Here is a 15,455-nt window from a genome sequence, read left to right on the forward strand (position 1 = left end):
GGGGACTTTGGGGCCACATCAGAACATGTTAAGGATGAGATTTATGGTGACGGCTTTGAGTCAGGTGGATAGATGCTTGGCCTTGGAGGGGCCCGATACTGAGGTCAGCCATGCGGAGCCTCCATGAGGACTCTGGGTACCAAGGCTCAGATGAGCTTCCCCGGTTAGCAGTATGTTGTGTGTACTGCCGCCCATCAATACCGGGAAAGCAGCACCGCCCACAGCTCCGGATACAGCACAGCTAGAAGCTTCTCGTTTGGAACTCTCCTGGTCTCTGCCTTGTGAACCTCTTCACTTGGCCAATTTTAACCTGTAGCCTTTAGCCGTAATAAATAGGAACTGTGAGTATAACAGCTTTCAGTGAGTTCTGCCAGTCCTTCCAGCAAATTATCTAGCAAAACTACGGGTGATCTTGAAGACCCCAAAACTGGCAATTGGTGTCAGAGTGAGGGCGGATTTATAGACCGTGTTTCCTCTAACCTTGTGCTTGTGAAGCAGGCCCTGTAATTATCTCCATTTTACAGATGAGAAAACGAAGGGACAGAGAGGTTAGACTTCTTATTCAAGGTCATGTAACTAGTAATTAGGGTTGGATCCTTGGTATAGTTAAAACAGAACCCATACTCTGAACTACTTCTCTATACTGTTTCTCATGTGTATAAAAATTAAAAATAGAGATAAGGTAAAATGTATTAAGAACAGCCATAAAAATGAACATGTGTCTTTAGATGATGGAAATGTTAGGGCAGTTTTTGTAGAAAACACCTTGTGTTATGGACCAGGCATTTCATCTCTAAGAATACTACAATAAATGGGATTGACCAGACTGTAATTTTGCATGCTAAAATAGGTCTGTGGCCTGAGCTGAGAGCATACTCATTCGCAAAGTTACATACAAGAAGTGGGCCTTATATTGCTATATATTGCTATGTATATGTGTGTGTGTGTGTGTGTGTGTGTGTGTGTGTGTGTGTATATATATATATATATATATATAGCTATTGAATATAGCAAAAGATTTGCTTAAAAGAAGACAGAAACAGAAAACCCTCCCCGTCCTTGGGAACAAACTCATTGCCCCTTGCCTTTGTGTTTTCATTACCTATCTGTGACCCAGGTCACACATCATCTGTCTGTGAGCTCACCTGACCCCACCAAGTAGATTTAAGTACTTTTCACTTTGTACATCCACGGCCTCTTGAACTTGATGAACCTGGGACACCTTGTGGCCATTTTCTCTGTATCTGTCATGGACACGTGACTGTGAGTGTTTGAGGTGGGAGCATGTCTGATCACACCCGTCTCCCTCCAGTTCCTAAGTTTCTGGCATACAGTAGGCACTGAATACATGCATCTAGAATAAATGCAAGCATGACTGCTTGAACAGCAGCTGTTCGAGAGCTGCCTAGGGCAGGTAAGCCTAGGTCCTCTGACCCTTTCCCAAACTTCTCTTTGGTCCATCCATCTTCTTGAAACAGGCAGAGTTCACTGTCTGCATCTCCTCATCCCCAGCACCTGGATACCCCCAGTTCCATTTATCTCCATCTGTCCTTCTAGCTCGAGTAATTTGGGTCAACGAAGAGGAATATGTCAGAAAACACACAGGACAAAAATAAGCCAGAAAGGATGACAAAAGGAGCAGCTATAATACAACTTCACACGAACAATTCAAAAGGAAAAGTCCTAAAGAGTAGATTCCCTGCGACTCATACCTGTGGAAATTATATTCTAATAACTTCTCCTTGGGGGCCTCCCATTTCACACACCTGAATTAGGTCCTTGGGAAAAAGACAGCATTTGTAGGGACTGTGACTCCATGATGACAATTGCAGAAAGGCTGAGGCATCTTTGGGGTCTACGGAATCCAGCCAGCACGAGTCCAACGCTCGAGGTCCGGGACCAGTTAGCAGAGTCTCAAACCAAAGAATAACGTCGTTAAACCCTGTCAGCCCAAACGGATAAACTTCATCTATCTGACTGGATTATTTTCCATAGGGTGTGTCGTAGAGTATTAATCACAACTGTCAAACTGCCCACAAGATCTGACAGGGCCATGTGGTCCATTTAATTTTTAATCAAGTGCCTACTGAATTTGGAATTATTCACAATGCAACAAAGCAACTGGGTTAGGCAGAACACTGGAAAGCAGAGCTGATCAATTTATTTTTATGTGCTGAGAAGCCAAGAGGCATCCCACTGTCTGAGGACCAGCATTAGCCTGGGAATCCAGAAAGCTACTCCTGGTCTACCCCCCACTGGCTGGATGAGCTCCACAGCTGGAGTAAATCAGAGCTTTTCATGGTGCTCTTCAGACCTGGAGTGTTGTCAGATGAGGTATTTATATGCAAAACAAATATAAGCAGAGCTTCTCTGGTTCAAGGTCTGCCCAACACCCCCCACTTCTGGCCTTGAGGAGCCTCACCCAGGCTCTTGCCTGGCACCATGAAAATTCCACTGCCCCAGATATTCTCCAAATTGGCCCCAACATCCTAGGATTTATGAGTCAGAGGCGTTTCAATTCCATTATGGGAGGCATTTTAAAGCCCTCTTCAGATGGATGGGTATCTATTTTCTTTTGAAAGACTTTCTCTTCCTCAAATGTCCGGTAGACTCTGATCCCCATCTCAAAGTAAGAGACTGCATAGGTAATTCATTAATAAGACATTCCTTCTCTATTTTGCTAATTATCACCCTGTTTTGTCTCTGAACAGATGGCATCGTTTTTGGTAAAGTAACACCTCACAAAGGATACTTGGTAATTCCCTTATAAGCCTTCTCAGTTCCAAAATAATCACATTCTCTTTAACAACGTTCCAGTTTTTAACACAAAAATAAGAATAATTCAAAGGTTTAAGGGAAAAGAGGAAAATGTTTAGGGTATTAGAATAGGTCATATTAAATTAAATATTCTACTACAAAATTCTCCTGCTTTTATTAAGCCTTTTGGTGTAATTCAAGATATGAGTGAGTGAAGTTAATGGTATTTGAAGGCGTGGTAAAGTTACTAAATGTTTCCATTTCACAGCTGGTTTGTGCTATAGTGCACAGAGCTAACCTCAACTCCCACCCCCAAGCTGCCAAAACGGTGGAAGAAATCATTAAACAAGACATGAGAGAATTCATGCAGAACAAGCGAACATGAGATGAGCTTCTGAGGGTCACTTATTTGGGACCAGAAGTTTTGGACAGCGTTCCTGAACAAAGTAAAATTTTAGTTGAAATCTAAAAAATATATATATAAAAAGAATAAAGACACTGATTTCAAACTCAAATCATCTTATATTGGATATAATAGTAGCTGGGGGTGAGGGTCAGGGGTTGGGCAAATTGTGAAAAGTAAGACTGAGCTCTGAAATGGTTTCCACTGAGCTCCTATAGGTCCCTCAAGCTCAGCGTGCCCCAAACTCTGCTTCCCTCTGCCACCTCTAACCCCGCTTCTTCTCCTGTATCCCAATTTTCACCCACCAATTAATTGCCAAGTCCTGTCGATATTTCCTCCCATATATCTCCTGTGTCTTCCCTTTTCCTTCATCCACACTGTCACTCTCCTTCTCAGGTCAGCATCTCCTCCCACTCAGATGGCCTCATCAACAACCTAACCGGTCCAGTTGGCTACAGGACTCCCAATTCCAATATACTTCCGGGACTGCTTCCAGAGTGGTCTTTCCAAAGCATAAAGCTGACCTTGTCATTCACCTGCTTAATGTCCTTCCCATCACCATTGAGGTAAAGCTAAACGACTTTAACATGGCTTACTAGGCCTCCCTGTACCTTGCCACCTTACTCCTTGCCCCTCCCCTCCTGAAAACCAATAGTACAACTACCGTGATCAACTTTCCTTGTTAAGTGGGCCATTTTCTCTCCTCAAGGTTTTTCACCCACATTAGTTCCTCTCCTAGAACACTCTCATCCTCTGGACTAATTCCTATGCATCCTTCCCATTGCAGTATATTCATCACTTCCTCCGGAAGGCTTCCCTGGGCTCCCAAGTCTTGTTAAAGATGCCATGCCATATGCTTCCGCCAGCAGTAACTTCTACCTCCCCCGTCATTCCGCATAGTATATTGTGCTATAACTGCTTATTTTGTTTTGTTTTTAAAGAGCAGTTACTCATCACATGTAACTATTTGATTAAATGTCCATTTCTCCAGGGCGCCTGGGTGGCTCAGTCAGTTAAAGCATCTGCCTTCGGTCATGATCTTGAAGTCCTGGATCAGCCCCATATCAGGCTCCTTGCTCAGTGGGGAGTCTGCTTGTCCCTCTGCCCCCCTCCCCACTTGTGCTCACATGCTCTCTCTCTCTCAAAAAAATAAAATCTTAAGAAAAAAAAGTCCGTTTCTCCAACTAGATTGTAAGCTCTCTGAAGGCAGGAACTGTGTGTAACGATCGTCACTGTGTCTAGGAGAGGGCCTGGCATATGAGAGGAAATCAATACATATGTATTAAACAGAAATCAAAACATATGTATTAAACAGAAATGAAAGAAGCAGTAAGTTTCTCCTATTACCCCTCAGCATGCCTAATAACTGATGTGCCATTTTGTTTCTCTTAGCCCTTGTGCAGTTTTCTGGGGGCTTTTCACCCATTCCCGACCAAGTCTTTCAATGGCTGCTTTTTGCCCTGGGGTAATGTTTAAAGTTCAATCTTAGCCTGCCACGGAAGACTCATTAGCCTACTTTCCCAATCTTACCTCTGTTTAAACGAAATCTAAGTTCTGACCACACCAGACTTCTTGGGTTTTCTCAAGGCACCCTAATCTCACTCCTCCCCCCTCCTCAGTGCCTCTGCATTGTGACAGGCTTCCCTCTACCTGTAACACCCGGCTATTTACTATTTGCTCTTTATGATTCAACCCAAGGCTCATCTCCTCTTGAAACCCAATCTAGCAGGCTTCCTGCCTCCTCCCACTAATGGAATTGGGAGTTGGCTTTCTGAGTGTTACAGTACCTTATGCATTCTTCTCCAGAGTGTTTGAATTTTAGCTTCTCTTATAAGATCATAACTTCATGAAGAGCAGGGAGAAGAATCTTCTCTCCACGTTCACCTCATCTAACACAGTACCTGGCACAAAAGGCGCTCAACAAGTACCCTTTGAAAACCTGATTTTCCTTTAAATGAAAACATTGTTTTAAATCTAGGCAATGAAAACCAAAAGGAGCAAAAGGGGTAAACAAGCACCTGTAATTTTTTTTTCTGCCAAATTGACACAATGTGCTCATATAATTTTTACATAGATCCATATGGGCACCTCCTGCCACGACAATGACCTGAGCTCAAAGTTCAGGAAGGAGGGATGCTGTCTTCACCTTTATCTCTTTGACATTTTTTCATCTGGTCTCAATTATACCTTATAAAAATACTGCTTTCAGCATATAAGTCTTCAAATCATACATGTTCATAAAATATTCATCTCAGTCTGACAGCATCTAGGAATCGTTCGGTTCCACCATTACTGCAGACTGCTGTGTGCTCCGACACATTAGCAATACAGGGTACAAATGCTTCCAGGTTCTTCCTTTATTTTGATATTGTCAGGTCTGTACAGAGGGAAAAAAATAGTGACAGAATATTCTCTGGAAAAAAAGAATACCTTACAGCCAATAATTCTGGAATAATTGGAAATTAAAAGAAAAACCAAAAAAACCCCACAAAAAACCCACCCCCCCCAAACCACCTGTTATTCTCTTAGAATATTCCAGCTGCTTAGTAGACCACGAATCCCAGGAAGACCACCGACACTTCATAGTTAGCACAACCCACACGTCCCCTTAGAGCAAAGCCAGCCTCTGTGGCCAAACACATGTTCTCTTGCAGCTACTAGACACCTACTAATGTAATCCTCCCAGGGACGGTTTCATCCTTACGGGCACTCAGCAACATAATCCCAATTCTGAGCCGTGAGAGGTGAAGGGCCCTGGCTTCAGGCGTGTAACTCCTCACACCGGCGCGTCACAGTGCTCCTCTACCTCGATGTGGTTCTTGACGGGTGTTCAAATCCTTCACACACACACACGCACCTACCACACTGTCTATGAATAATCCCTCCTCTGCGGGCCTGGCTTGAAGCTCTAATTAGGCTACTCAGCATTCGTAAAGAGGTTCAGGCTCTTCCCAAAGGCAAAGCATGTCACCAACAGTTACTTCTGGCTGCCGGTACTTAGGAGCTCTTGGAGCCCGGTGGGGAGACTGGAGCCAACCTGTCCCCTGGCGGGGGTGGGGGGTGGGGGGGTAGTCAGCTCAAATCGTGTGATAGAAGCCAACTGCCAGCTTCGGAAGCATGTCTGAGACAGCGGCGCGCATGTGGGTGCAGGCGGCAGGCCCCTAGGATTTCAGATGTCCGTAGGCACGTTTCTCCAGATCTTTATCAAAGGAAGACAGCAACAGGCATGAAAACCGGGGCTCTCCTGAGGTCACAGCTCAGTGTGTGCACTGGGCGATGGGCAGTATCTGTGTTAGTGTGTGCGTGGGGGTGATGTGTATGTTTGGAGGGATTGTGAGGCTACTCCAATGGCTGGGGAAAGAGTTATAAAGTGTGTATAAAGATCTATTCAAAGGAAAGCATTTCGTCCCATCCCTCGTCTTGAGCTGGGAACACAAGCACTGGGTTAGAAGGGCAAGTGATGGGGAAATGAGGAGGGGAGGAGCAAAGTTAATAGCAGGGCCCTGTCACAGAGAGTTGCATTTTCCCCAACTGCTTTGGATGGCTGAAGACGACAAAGTTTGACAGCTGAATTTGGGAGGGGGGCCATCGTAAGTAGCTAAGGAGGATTTTCTGGTTCTCTTGATCAGCGGCCCTCATACTGCACTTAAGTCTCCCTTGGTACTCACATCCTGGGCAACCCTTCATGTATCCTTCCCTTAACTCTAAGCCCCCTTGAGGGGATGACCATTCAGGTTATCCTGATCCGATCAGACAGAGAACACTGAGCCACATGGCTTAACTGGGAGGTCAGCTCCTTAACTAGACTGTACATTACCTGAGGGTACAGACTGATCTTATACTTCTTTTTGGTTGTCCATTCCAGGTGCAGGTTTTTAATAAATTCATCATAATTAATTTTTAATGACCCATCATTTTGTGACAGAAGTGATTCCAAGCATGCTATATGAATTAATTCATTTAATTGTCATACTAACTAAATGACGTAGTGCCTTTATTATCTCTGTTTTACAGAGAAGGACACTGTAACACAGAGAATAAGTAACTTGCCCAAGGTCATAGAGTCATAAGGGAAAGAGCTGAAGTTCAAATCCAGACAGAGTGGCTCTAGAATTAATGCTCTAGACCAATCAATCCATGTTCATTCTGCCTCTCGAAGACACATGGGATTTCTGAATTCCTTGTGGCTTTTGTGTGATTGGGGGGCACTGGTAGGGAAGTCGAAGGAAGTGATGAGCCTCCTTAGAAGAAAGAACTACTAAGAAGAACACCAAAGTCATAGCCTTTTTTTTCCCCCTCACCATGACCACCCAGAGGGAAAAAAACAACAATAACAAAAACATCTTCCTACCTAAGAGTCCATTTTGGTTCCATGAGATTGTTTTTCTTGATTGGGTCAGCCCTGGTAGACTCAGCTTGGTCCTTGGTTTTCCACAGCCTCAAATCCTGTAGGAGGATGGGTTTCTTTCTAGGGCCAACTCATGGCTCATGCTATCCTCAAAGTGGGGCCAACTTGGACTTCCTGTTCCACAATGTATTTTATGCCCTTTTGGGTCCCCAAATCTCTTCTGGATGCACCAGACCTAATCCAACTTCCGAAAGCAGGATTTGAGTAATCATCCCTCAGTCCTGCCCCCGTAGTGATCTCCTCGTCTGCATGTGGCGCATGTGGGAAGTGAGAAGAGCGACAGAACCCACCAAGTGGTCAAAGGTGGAACTGCATAGGACAGGGATGGAATTCCAGAAAGGTAAAAAAGGAGGGGATGGTCCTCAGGAGGATGAGAACAGAGAAGGGTCTGGGAATTGGAGAGCAGTGAGGAGCATCTGGGCGAGGGTTGACACTGGAAAGGGAGAGGCCAGGTCAGTGGAAGGAAGGTGAAGAGGGCAACAAGAAATGAGAGCAGGCTGAGGCTGAGGGCAGGCAGGAAACATGAGAAGCTCACATCTGACCAGGGAAGAGAGAAGACAGAAAGGATGCAGGGTGAAAGAATTGTTTCTGGGGCACAAGTTACACCAGAATGCTGCTTCTGACTCTCCTGACCATTTCGCCTGCCTCAGAATTTTCACTTCCAGTGGGGCTCAGTGACGAGCCTTCTCTAAAGCTACGGGAATACTACGCAGAAGTAACAAGAGATGGTTGGAAAATGTTCAGGTGACTTCATATGGCTTTTTCGCCAGGTAAACCTAATTAATCTGTTCAGTTTAGCTCTGACCACCATCGAACACGATGGTGGCTGCAAGCGAGCCACTCTCCAGCATCCTTACTCTTCGGGTCCCTTTCATTCAATCATCCACGTCACCTGTGACCAAGCTGCCACCTGTACTGGGATCTAGGGTTATAAAGAGAAATAAGACATACTCCCTCCGTGCAAGTTGTTCATAGATGATGTGGATGAAGACAGCCAAAAATCACAATGTGTTCAGAAGCGCTATGATAAAGGTATTAACAAAGCATTACCGAGAGGCAGGAGAGGAAGTCCTCCAACCATTTCCCATCTACCCCCATCCCTGAGGTTAACTGGTTTACTTCATCAGGAAAGTCCCCTTCCAACCCAGACTGCCTGCCTAGTCACATCCCTTGAAATTTTGACCATTCTTCAAATCTTGGGTCAAATGCCATTTTTTCAACAAAGTAGTTCCTAATATGACAAGTAGGAACCAACGGGAAGGAATCTTCCCTTTCTGTGTGCTTCCACAACACCTTCTTTAATCTCTGTCTTAATATTTACCCCAATGATGTTTAACTATATAGGTAATTTGTGCATATAAAACTAAGTTGTAAGCTCCTCTATACTAGGGTTGTTGCCTGATTCATCTTTGGGTCTCCCCCAGGCCTGAGCATGGAGGTTTCTTAAAATGTACTCAGGGTCAGCTTATTTAGACTAATTGTTCTACAGCCCCTTTTAGGGTGCTAAAGTGAGAGGACCCTGCTTCATTCTGGCAGTTGTGAGTACTGGTTTGCACATGCCAAAAATAATTTCTTCTTTGAAAAAAACATAAAGGAAAGGGCTTTTAGACCTAAAACCACTCATTCTTCCCATCTCTTTTCATGTTTGGACAAAGAATGGGCATTTATAAAAAAAGCTTCCAATTAATCAAAGAATTTTTAATTTGGAAAAGACTCTATATTTCATTTAATCCAACATCTTAATTAGAAATGGGGCAACTAAGTCCTGAGAAATTCAGATGCTTCTTCAATATCACACAACTAGAATCAACAATATCAAATTTCTTAAGTTCAAGGCTCTGTCCAACAGACTAAACAGTTTACCTTCAATAGAAAGGGAAAAGGCATGGTTTCTAAAAAATGACAAGAAAAGAAATATGCTAAAATATGGAAAAAGAATTCACTGAAAACTATACACATTATAGAAAACATTTTTTCCATCAGTCCGTTTGTCCATAAAGAATATCATGCTTTCACTAACGCCAGTGAAAATGTTCGTAGAGTTTAAAGATTTAATTTAAAAATCTGACTTTTGCAATTTCCAGATCCTTTACCCTTAGGGTTTCCAACCATTCTAAATGGTTGGCAATGAGATTCGTTCTGAGGTTCTTTTCTAGGATATTTCAATACGTTTGGGTGATATGGTCCATTAACAGGTGTTTTTAACAGTTGCAGGAGTAAAATAGCACATCAAGGCTTTGTTGGGAGGTACGCATTCACACCTGTTCTCGCCCATCACGACTTGGGCAAATGCAGCAGATGCACTCAAATCTAACGTAGTTTACTCCATCCCAGTTCTACTATTATTGCCAGAACCCCTGCCTCTTCTCTGACCTTTCCCAGGTCAGTGCCGCCCCACCCCCATCCTGACAGAGCTGACACAATCTCACAGACACCCTGCGTCGGTTGGCACACAGGAGCACACACATGTGCATACACATCACACAGAAGAGGTCTAAGCAATAAATCTGAATTTAAAATTTCCTGGCTTCCAATTCTTAACATATATATATATATATCCATATATATATATAATTGTAAACATGTAAATACATATATATATTACTCAGATATATAATACACACACATATATGTCTCTCTCTCTCCTTCTCTCTTCACAGTGATATATAATCACTCAGATAAAGACCACCTAGGCTTAAAAATTATTTCATTTGCCGCAGAAGACAGACTGTGAAAACTGGTTTTTAGTTAGACTACCACCCCCTCCCCCAGTACCCACACACAGCTGCTCTGCACTCCCCAAGGCCCCCTGAGGGGCACAGGGATAGTGCATGGGTTTTGGAGCCAGCTAGATAGGGGCTTAAATGTTATTTACTATTTGTGTGATCTTAAAACAATTACTTAACCTCTCTGGACAATAATTTTCTTATTTCCAAAACGAGGATATTTGTTGCTATCTTGGAAGTGTAGAGATTTGAGGTACTGTTTGCCAGTGGGTGCTGAGGTTAGCGCTTAGTAACTAAGAACTATTATGCTGAAGGTGCTCACGAAGGGGGAGGTGGAGGGGAAATGGGGGAGGAAGATGATGGATTCCACTTCCTGAATGCCTTCTGTATTTCAGAATTTCTCCGCAAGGCTTGGCAGAACTTGAGTGCTAGCCATTAGCTAGGGAATATTAAGCTTGAGGCAGGGGAAAGGAAACTGGGGGAGGGGGTTCCTTTTGTAAATGGCGAGCACTTATATGGGATTCCGGTGTTGAACTCATACATACATACACTCATGCTCCTTCTACCGCTGGGAAAAGGACATTCACAGAAATGAATTCAGCATGCTGAGGAGTCAAGGTCATTTTTTCTTTTTCTATCTTCCTTCCTTTTTCTGCATAGGAGGCCCAGACTTCACAAAGTAGGGTGAACAAATTCCTATGTCCTCCATGGTGACTAATCATAGCATTTCCAGTCACAGCAGCAGGCTCTGGCAATTCTAGTAACTGAGAGATACCCTATAGATTGCAGAACAAATGCGCAGCTCCTTTCTGGAGTCACGGTGTCAGAGCGCACAGCCAAGCCGCCGGCAGAGCTGCTGCTGTTTGATCCGTCCGTCCCAAGTACAACAGGAAGGAGGAAGCCCCAGCCTACCCCGGACATGCCGTGAATGACAGAGTCATTTAGGGCCTGCCTAAGATGCCATGCTGTTTGCAAACACACACTACCTGCCATGCCACCTGACCGAACAATCCCACCGGAAAGCCTGAAGACAAATGACTAATGTTCAAAGAAGCCTGCGCATCATTTCAGGGATGACTCCACAGGCGTCAATTAAGCCTGGAAAAGACCTGTTCTGAAGCATGACCAGCTGGCATTTCCCAAGGAACTGTAGTCAATGGCTGATAAAACACAAGTGATCATAACTATAAAGAGATTTAGCAGCCCTCTCCTTGCTCAAAAGCAACAAGAGCCATAAGGACAATGAACCTGGAAGACCTCCAAAAGAAGAGGCAAGCGAGGAAAAGGCTGCATCCAGAGCGCGCTCTGCTCTTCCTCATGCATAGAAAGCAAAGAGCTGGGTTGCATGAGGTCATGCAAAAAAAATCAGACTGCTCCCAGGGATGCTTGCGAGTTTGTCTGGTAGTCCCGGGGTGAACATCAATTGTTATGTCTCCAGGTGAGGAAAACATTGGCAGTGGTCCATCCCCTGCTCCTAGGGGTGCTTTTCACGGCCAGGCATCCGGGACTTGGCCCAGCACAGCACACCGAGCTCACTGGAGTCCAAAGGTCCTTCCCCAGAAACCATGCTTTAACCAGCTTTCGAGTGGAAAGAAGAGGACACATTTAACAAATTTAATGAGTGATACCAAGGCACAAAACCCCCAGGAGAGGAACAGCGGCTGGAGCAGAAGTGCTCTTCAAGGCTTCTGTTCTAGATCAGTCAGGCAGACACCTGTGTATATATAGACAAACCTTCAAACACCACCTCGTCACACCTAATGACTGCCTGTGACTTCTGATGAGCATTTGCGTTCTCTATTTCTGGCTTTTCCAACAGCAAAAACATGTGTCTTTGTACTCAGTCCTGGTTCTGAACCTGTTCTCTAATGCTAATCTTTGTTTGTTTTTCCTACATGCAAGGTCAGATAAATGAGAACGAAAATACTTCTCAGTTTTAATTTTGATCCAGATCTAAAATTGTTAATGACTTTTTATTCATTACTCTTGATCTCTCCTTTTTTCTTTAAGTGATTCAGATACAGGCACCCTTCACATGGCCTGGTTCCAACATTAAGACTGTAACATTCTTAGAATGAGGCTACCAAGTAAAAACAAAACAAAACAAAAAGACGCAAACAAACAAAAAATGGTGCTTCCATTCTCCCGAGTCCGTTTTGCCAATAATGCAGTGTACTTAAATCTGTTTACAGCAGCTGCTTCAGTGTTAAGTTTTTGGTTGGAAATAAAAAGGTTTAGTAAGGTCACTGACAATTATTTTCTCAGCACAACAGAGAAGCAACCCAATCCATTAATAATAACAACACTAAAATGGCAGAAGCAAACACGGTGGGAACAAGTAGGAATAGAAGAGTACCTGGGATTGCCAGATTGGAAAGGGGGACGTTGTGGAGGTGAGGGGGAAGCGAGGCCATCCAGTCGGCATTGCAGACCTCCGATGATGTCTTTGTCCCGCTGGGGTTGGGGGAGCAGATGGTTCCCATCTTGAGTTTCCTCCTTACCTTCCTAACTGCTAGCATCCCTCTTTGTCAGTCAACAAACTGCCCAGGCTCAGCCCAGTGCCACTCACTCAGTGATCATCATTGCCCGGACTCTAGACATTCCAGGGCCATCTTTGTCAAGCCAGTCTTGCCAAAAGACCTTTCTGCCTGGGAGACGGGGCAAATAGGTGGTTCCCTACCCCCTCCAGCACCCGCAGTCCCCACCCTCTCCGGCCCAGCCGCTGTTCCACTCCCTTAATCTGCTCAGACCTGGCTCCGTTAAACTTCTTACGTTCCCCCTGGAGCCGGGGTTAGGCAGGCCCCTAGAGATAAATCTTACAGAAACTGAGCGTCCGACGAGCAGCCACGCCCGGAGCCACTCACACGACAGGTGCCCACACGGCGTACAGACAAGCCGGTGGGTCTCTACACACGTGAGCGCCCGGACGCAACATCACCAGCCAGATTTATGCCTCTATGTGTGTCACTGGGCTGGCACAGAAGCTGGGCCTGCCTACTCCTCCTCCCCCGGCTTCTCAGCACACACTCCCCCTGCCCTGTGGCTTTCCGAAGGCGCTCAGAAGTGTAACCGGCGGCACCCGGACTCCCGGCAGCCCCGCCCCGCACTGCCGGGCAGATTTGCCGGGCTACGCGGCCCGTGATTGGCCGCTGGCGGAGCGCGCTCCGATTGGCCGGCGCCCTCCCGGGCTGCGGGTCGGAGCGCTCCCACCCCTACGCCGCCCAGTCCCCTCCCTCCGTTACTCCAGCCCGGGTGAAGGGAGGCAGGCTCGCTGCGGGGACGACAGGCGGGGGCACTTGCTGGGAGGGGTGGGGGGCAGGCCTGGGACCTCCGACCGGTCTTTCCTCCGGCCTTCCAAGCAGCCAGCACTCAGATGTTGAGCACGACCATAGATGTTTCTTTCCTTGCGTCTTTCCCCTACACACGCGCGCGCGCGCACACACACACACACACACACACACACAATGACAATCACATAGAATGTATTACATTTTCAATAAACCACAGAGGCAGCAGAAATAGGGGGAGTAAGGAGGCCGAGAAAGGTGCAATATCTCATATTTGGATGACAGCCTCTAGGATGGTTTGTTTCAACCGTTATATAATGAAGATTCACTTACACGCCACTTACCCCCATCTTACAGAGGAGGGAATAATGATCACTTACATTTCTATTATTCTAGTATTTGAAACCTTCTAAATTCTTTGTCCCCTTTGGTCTTCAAAGGACCCCCATAGGGCAGCGTGGGTGCGGGTAGGATGGCCTTTTCACAGATGAAATGCAAGTCCTGGGGCGTTCAGAAAGCAGTTCGCACTGTTTGGAAATTCCATTCTAAAAGGACACCCTCAAGTTCAGAGGCCTGTAGGCACACAAACTCATTTCCCTGCTTTCTTCAATATTTCCTACTCTTTCGAATGGTACTTTTTCATGGTGGTATACTATAGGGACTCTAATGATCTGAGAACCTCGCACGTCAATCATCACAGAAACATCTTGGCCCAGAGGCAAATATGAAAACCTGCCCTGCGCCTTGATAGCGGGGCCCTGGAGGGCTTCAGGTCAGGCAGCTCCTGGGTGACTCAGGAGGGGCTTCTGTGAAAAGCAAGCAGCAGGCTTTGCTCAGAGAAAACTGCAGGCTGACATCTAATCAGCCAACGGCCCACTTCGGTGGTAACTCCACAGCCACAACGCCTGTGCCCCACACACCTTTCAGAACACTAACTCCCGCTGCACAGCGCCCCCTTTTGACTCTGACTAAAATTTCCTCTTCCAGGCTATTCTTAACAATCTTTTGAGTCTGCTTTTCCGCCCTTTGAGCTGCATAGTATTATTACGGGAAGTTTTTTGTTTGTTTTTGTTTTTTGGTTTTTTTTCTGGAGGATTATCCCTTGGTTAATAAAAAGAAAGTGTACACTGCCTATCATGTATCTTCTGGTGTTTATTTATTATTATTATTTTTCTAATCTTCTGGTGTTTAAAGCGCACTTCAATATAGTGCTCTTTTTTTTTTTAGTATGCCACAGGATATTGAGACTGTGTCGCGTGTCTGAGTTCACATTTTCTATTCCTCATAGAAAAATCACTCTGTAAAGGAATATCCCAACATTACTTCTGGAATGTCACCTTTCTGCGCTTTCCTTGAGCTTAAAACATTTTTTAAAAAATTCCTAAATGCAAAACTTGATGGAAGCTGGATAAGGCAAACAAAATGTGTTCTTTAAGCTCTATTGTGGAATGTTAATTTCAGTGCCTTTTCCCCTGATTTTTTAGCTCTTAATGGAAGGAGTGAGCATATTAAGAAAACATTAAAGGGGGGCCTGGGCAGCATGGTCAGTTAAGCGTCCAACTCTTGGGGTCATGATCTCAAGGTCCTGAGATCGAGCCCTGCCGCAGGCTCCAACCTCAGCCTGGAGTCTGCTTAAGACTCTCTCTCCCTCTGCCCCTCCCCTCCAATAAATAAATCTTTAAGAAAAAAAAAAGCATTAAACTTTCGATTTAGAGACGTCACTGTGTGAGAACTCAAAAACGAGACGTGGAATCACGTAAGACTAGAGGTTTTGTATCGCCACGAAATTGGCAGCTTTTTTGATCACAACTACTTGACTTCGCCAAGAAAACAGTTCAAAAGAAGGCAACGCTCTTCTTCGTATATTCTTGAGT

At 45.1% G+C, this 15,455-nt stretch overlaps 1 protein-coding gene across 1 annotated transcript in view; it reads right to left on the bottom strand.

Moving 5' to 3' along the window:
• PLCXD2 (phosphatidylinositol specific phospholipase C X domain containing 2) overlaps positions 1-13,329 on the bottom strand; it is a 48,897-nt gene extending 35,568 nt beyond the window's left edge. The window contains exon 1 of the mRNA XM_026492925.4: positions 12,651-13,329. Within this exon, the coding sequence (XP_026348710.1) occupies positions 12,651-12,813 (163 nt within the window). The 5' untranslated portion in view covers positions 12,814-13,329. The remainder of the gene's footprint in view (positions 1-12,650) is intronic.
• Positions 13,330-15,455: the final 2,126 nt, after the last annotated feature.

Source organism: Ursus arctos, unplaced genomic scaffold, assembly GCF_023065955.2.
Source record: "Ursus arctos isolate Adak ecotype North America unplaced genomic scaffold, UrsArc2.0 scaffold_4, whole genome shotgun sequence".
In the NCBI taxonomy this organism is placed as follows: domain Eukaryota; kingdom Metazoa; phylum Chordata; class Mammalia; order Carnivora; family Ursidae; genus Ursus; species Ursus arctos.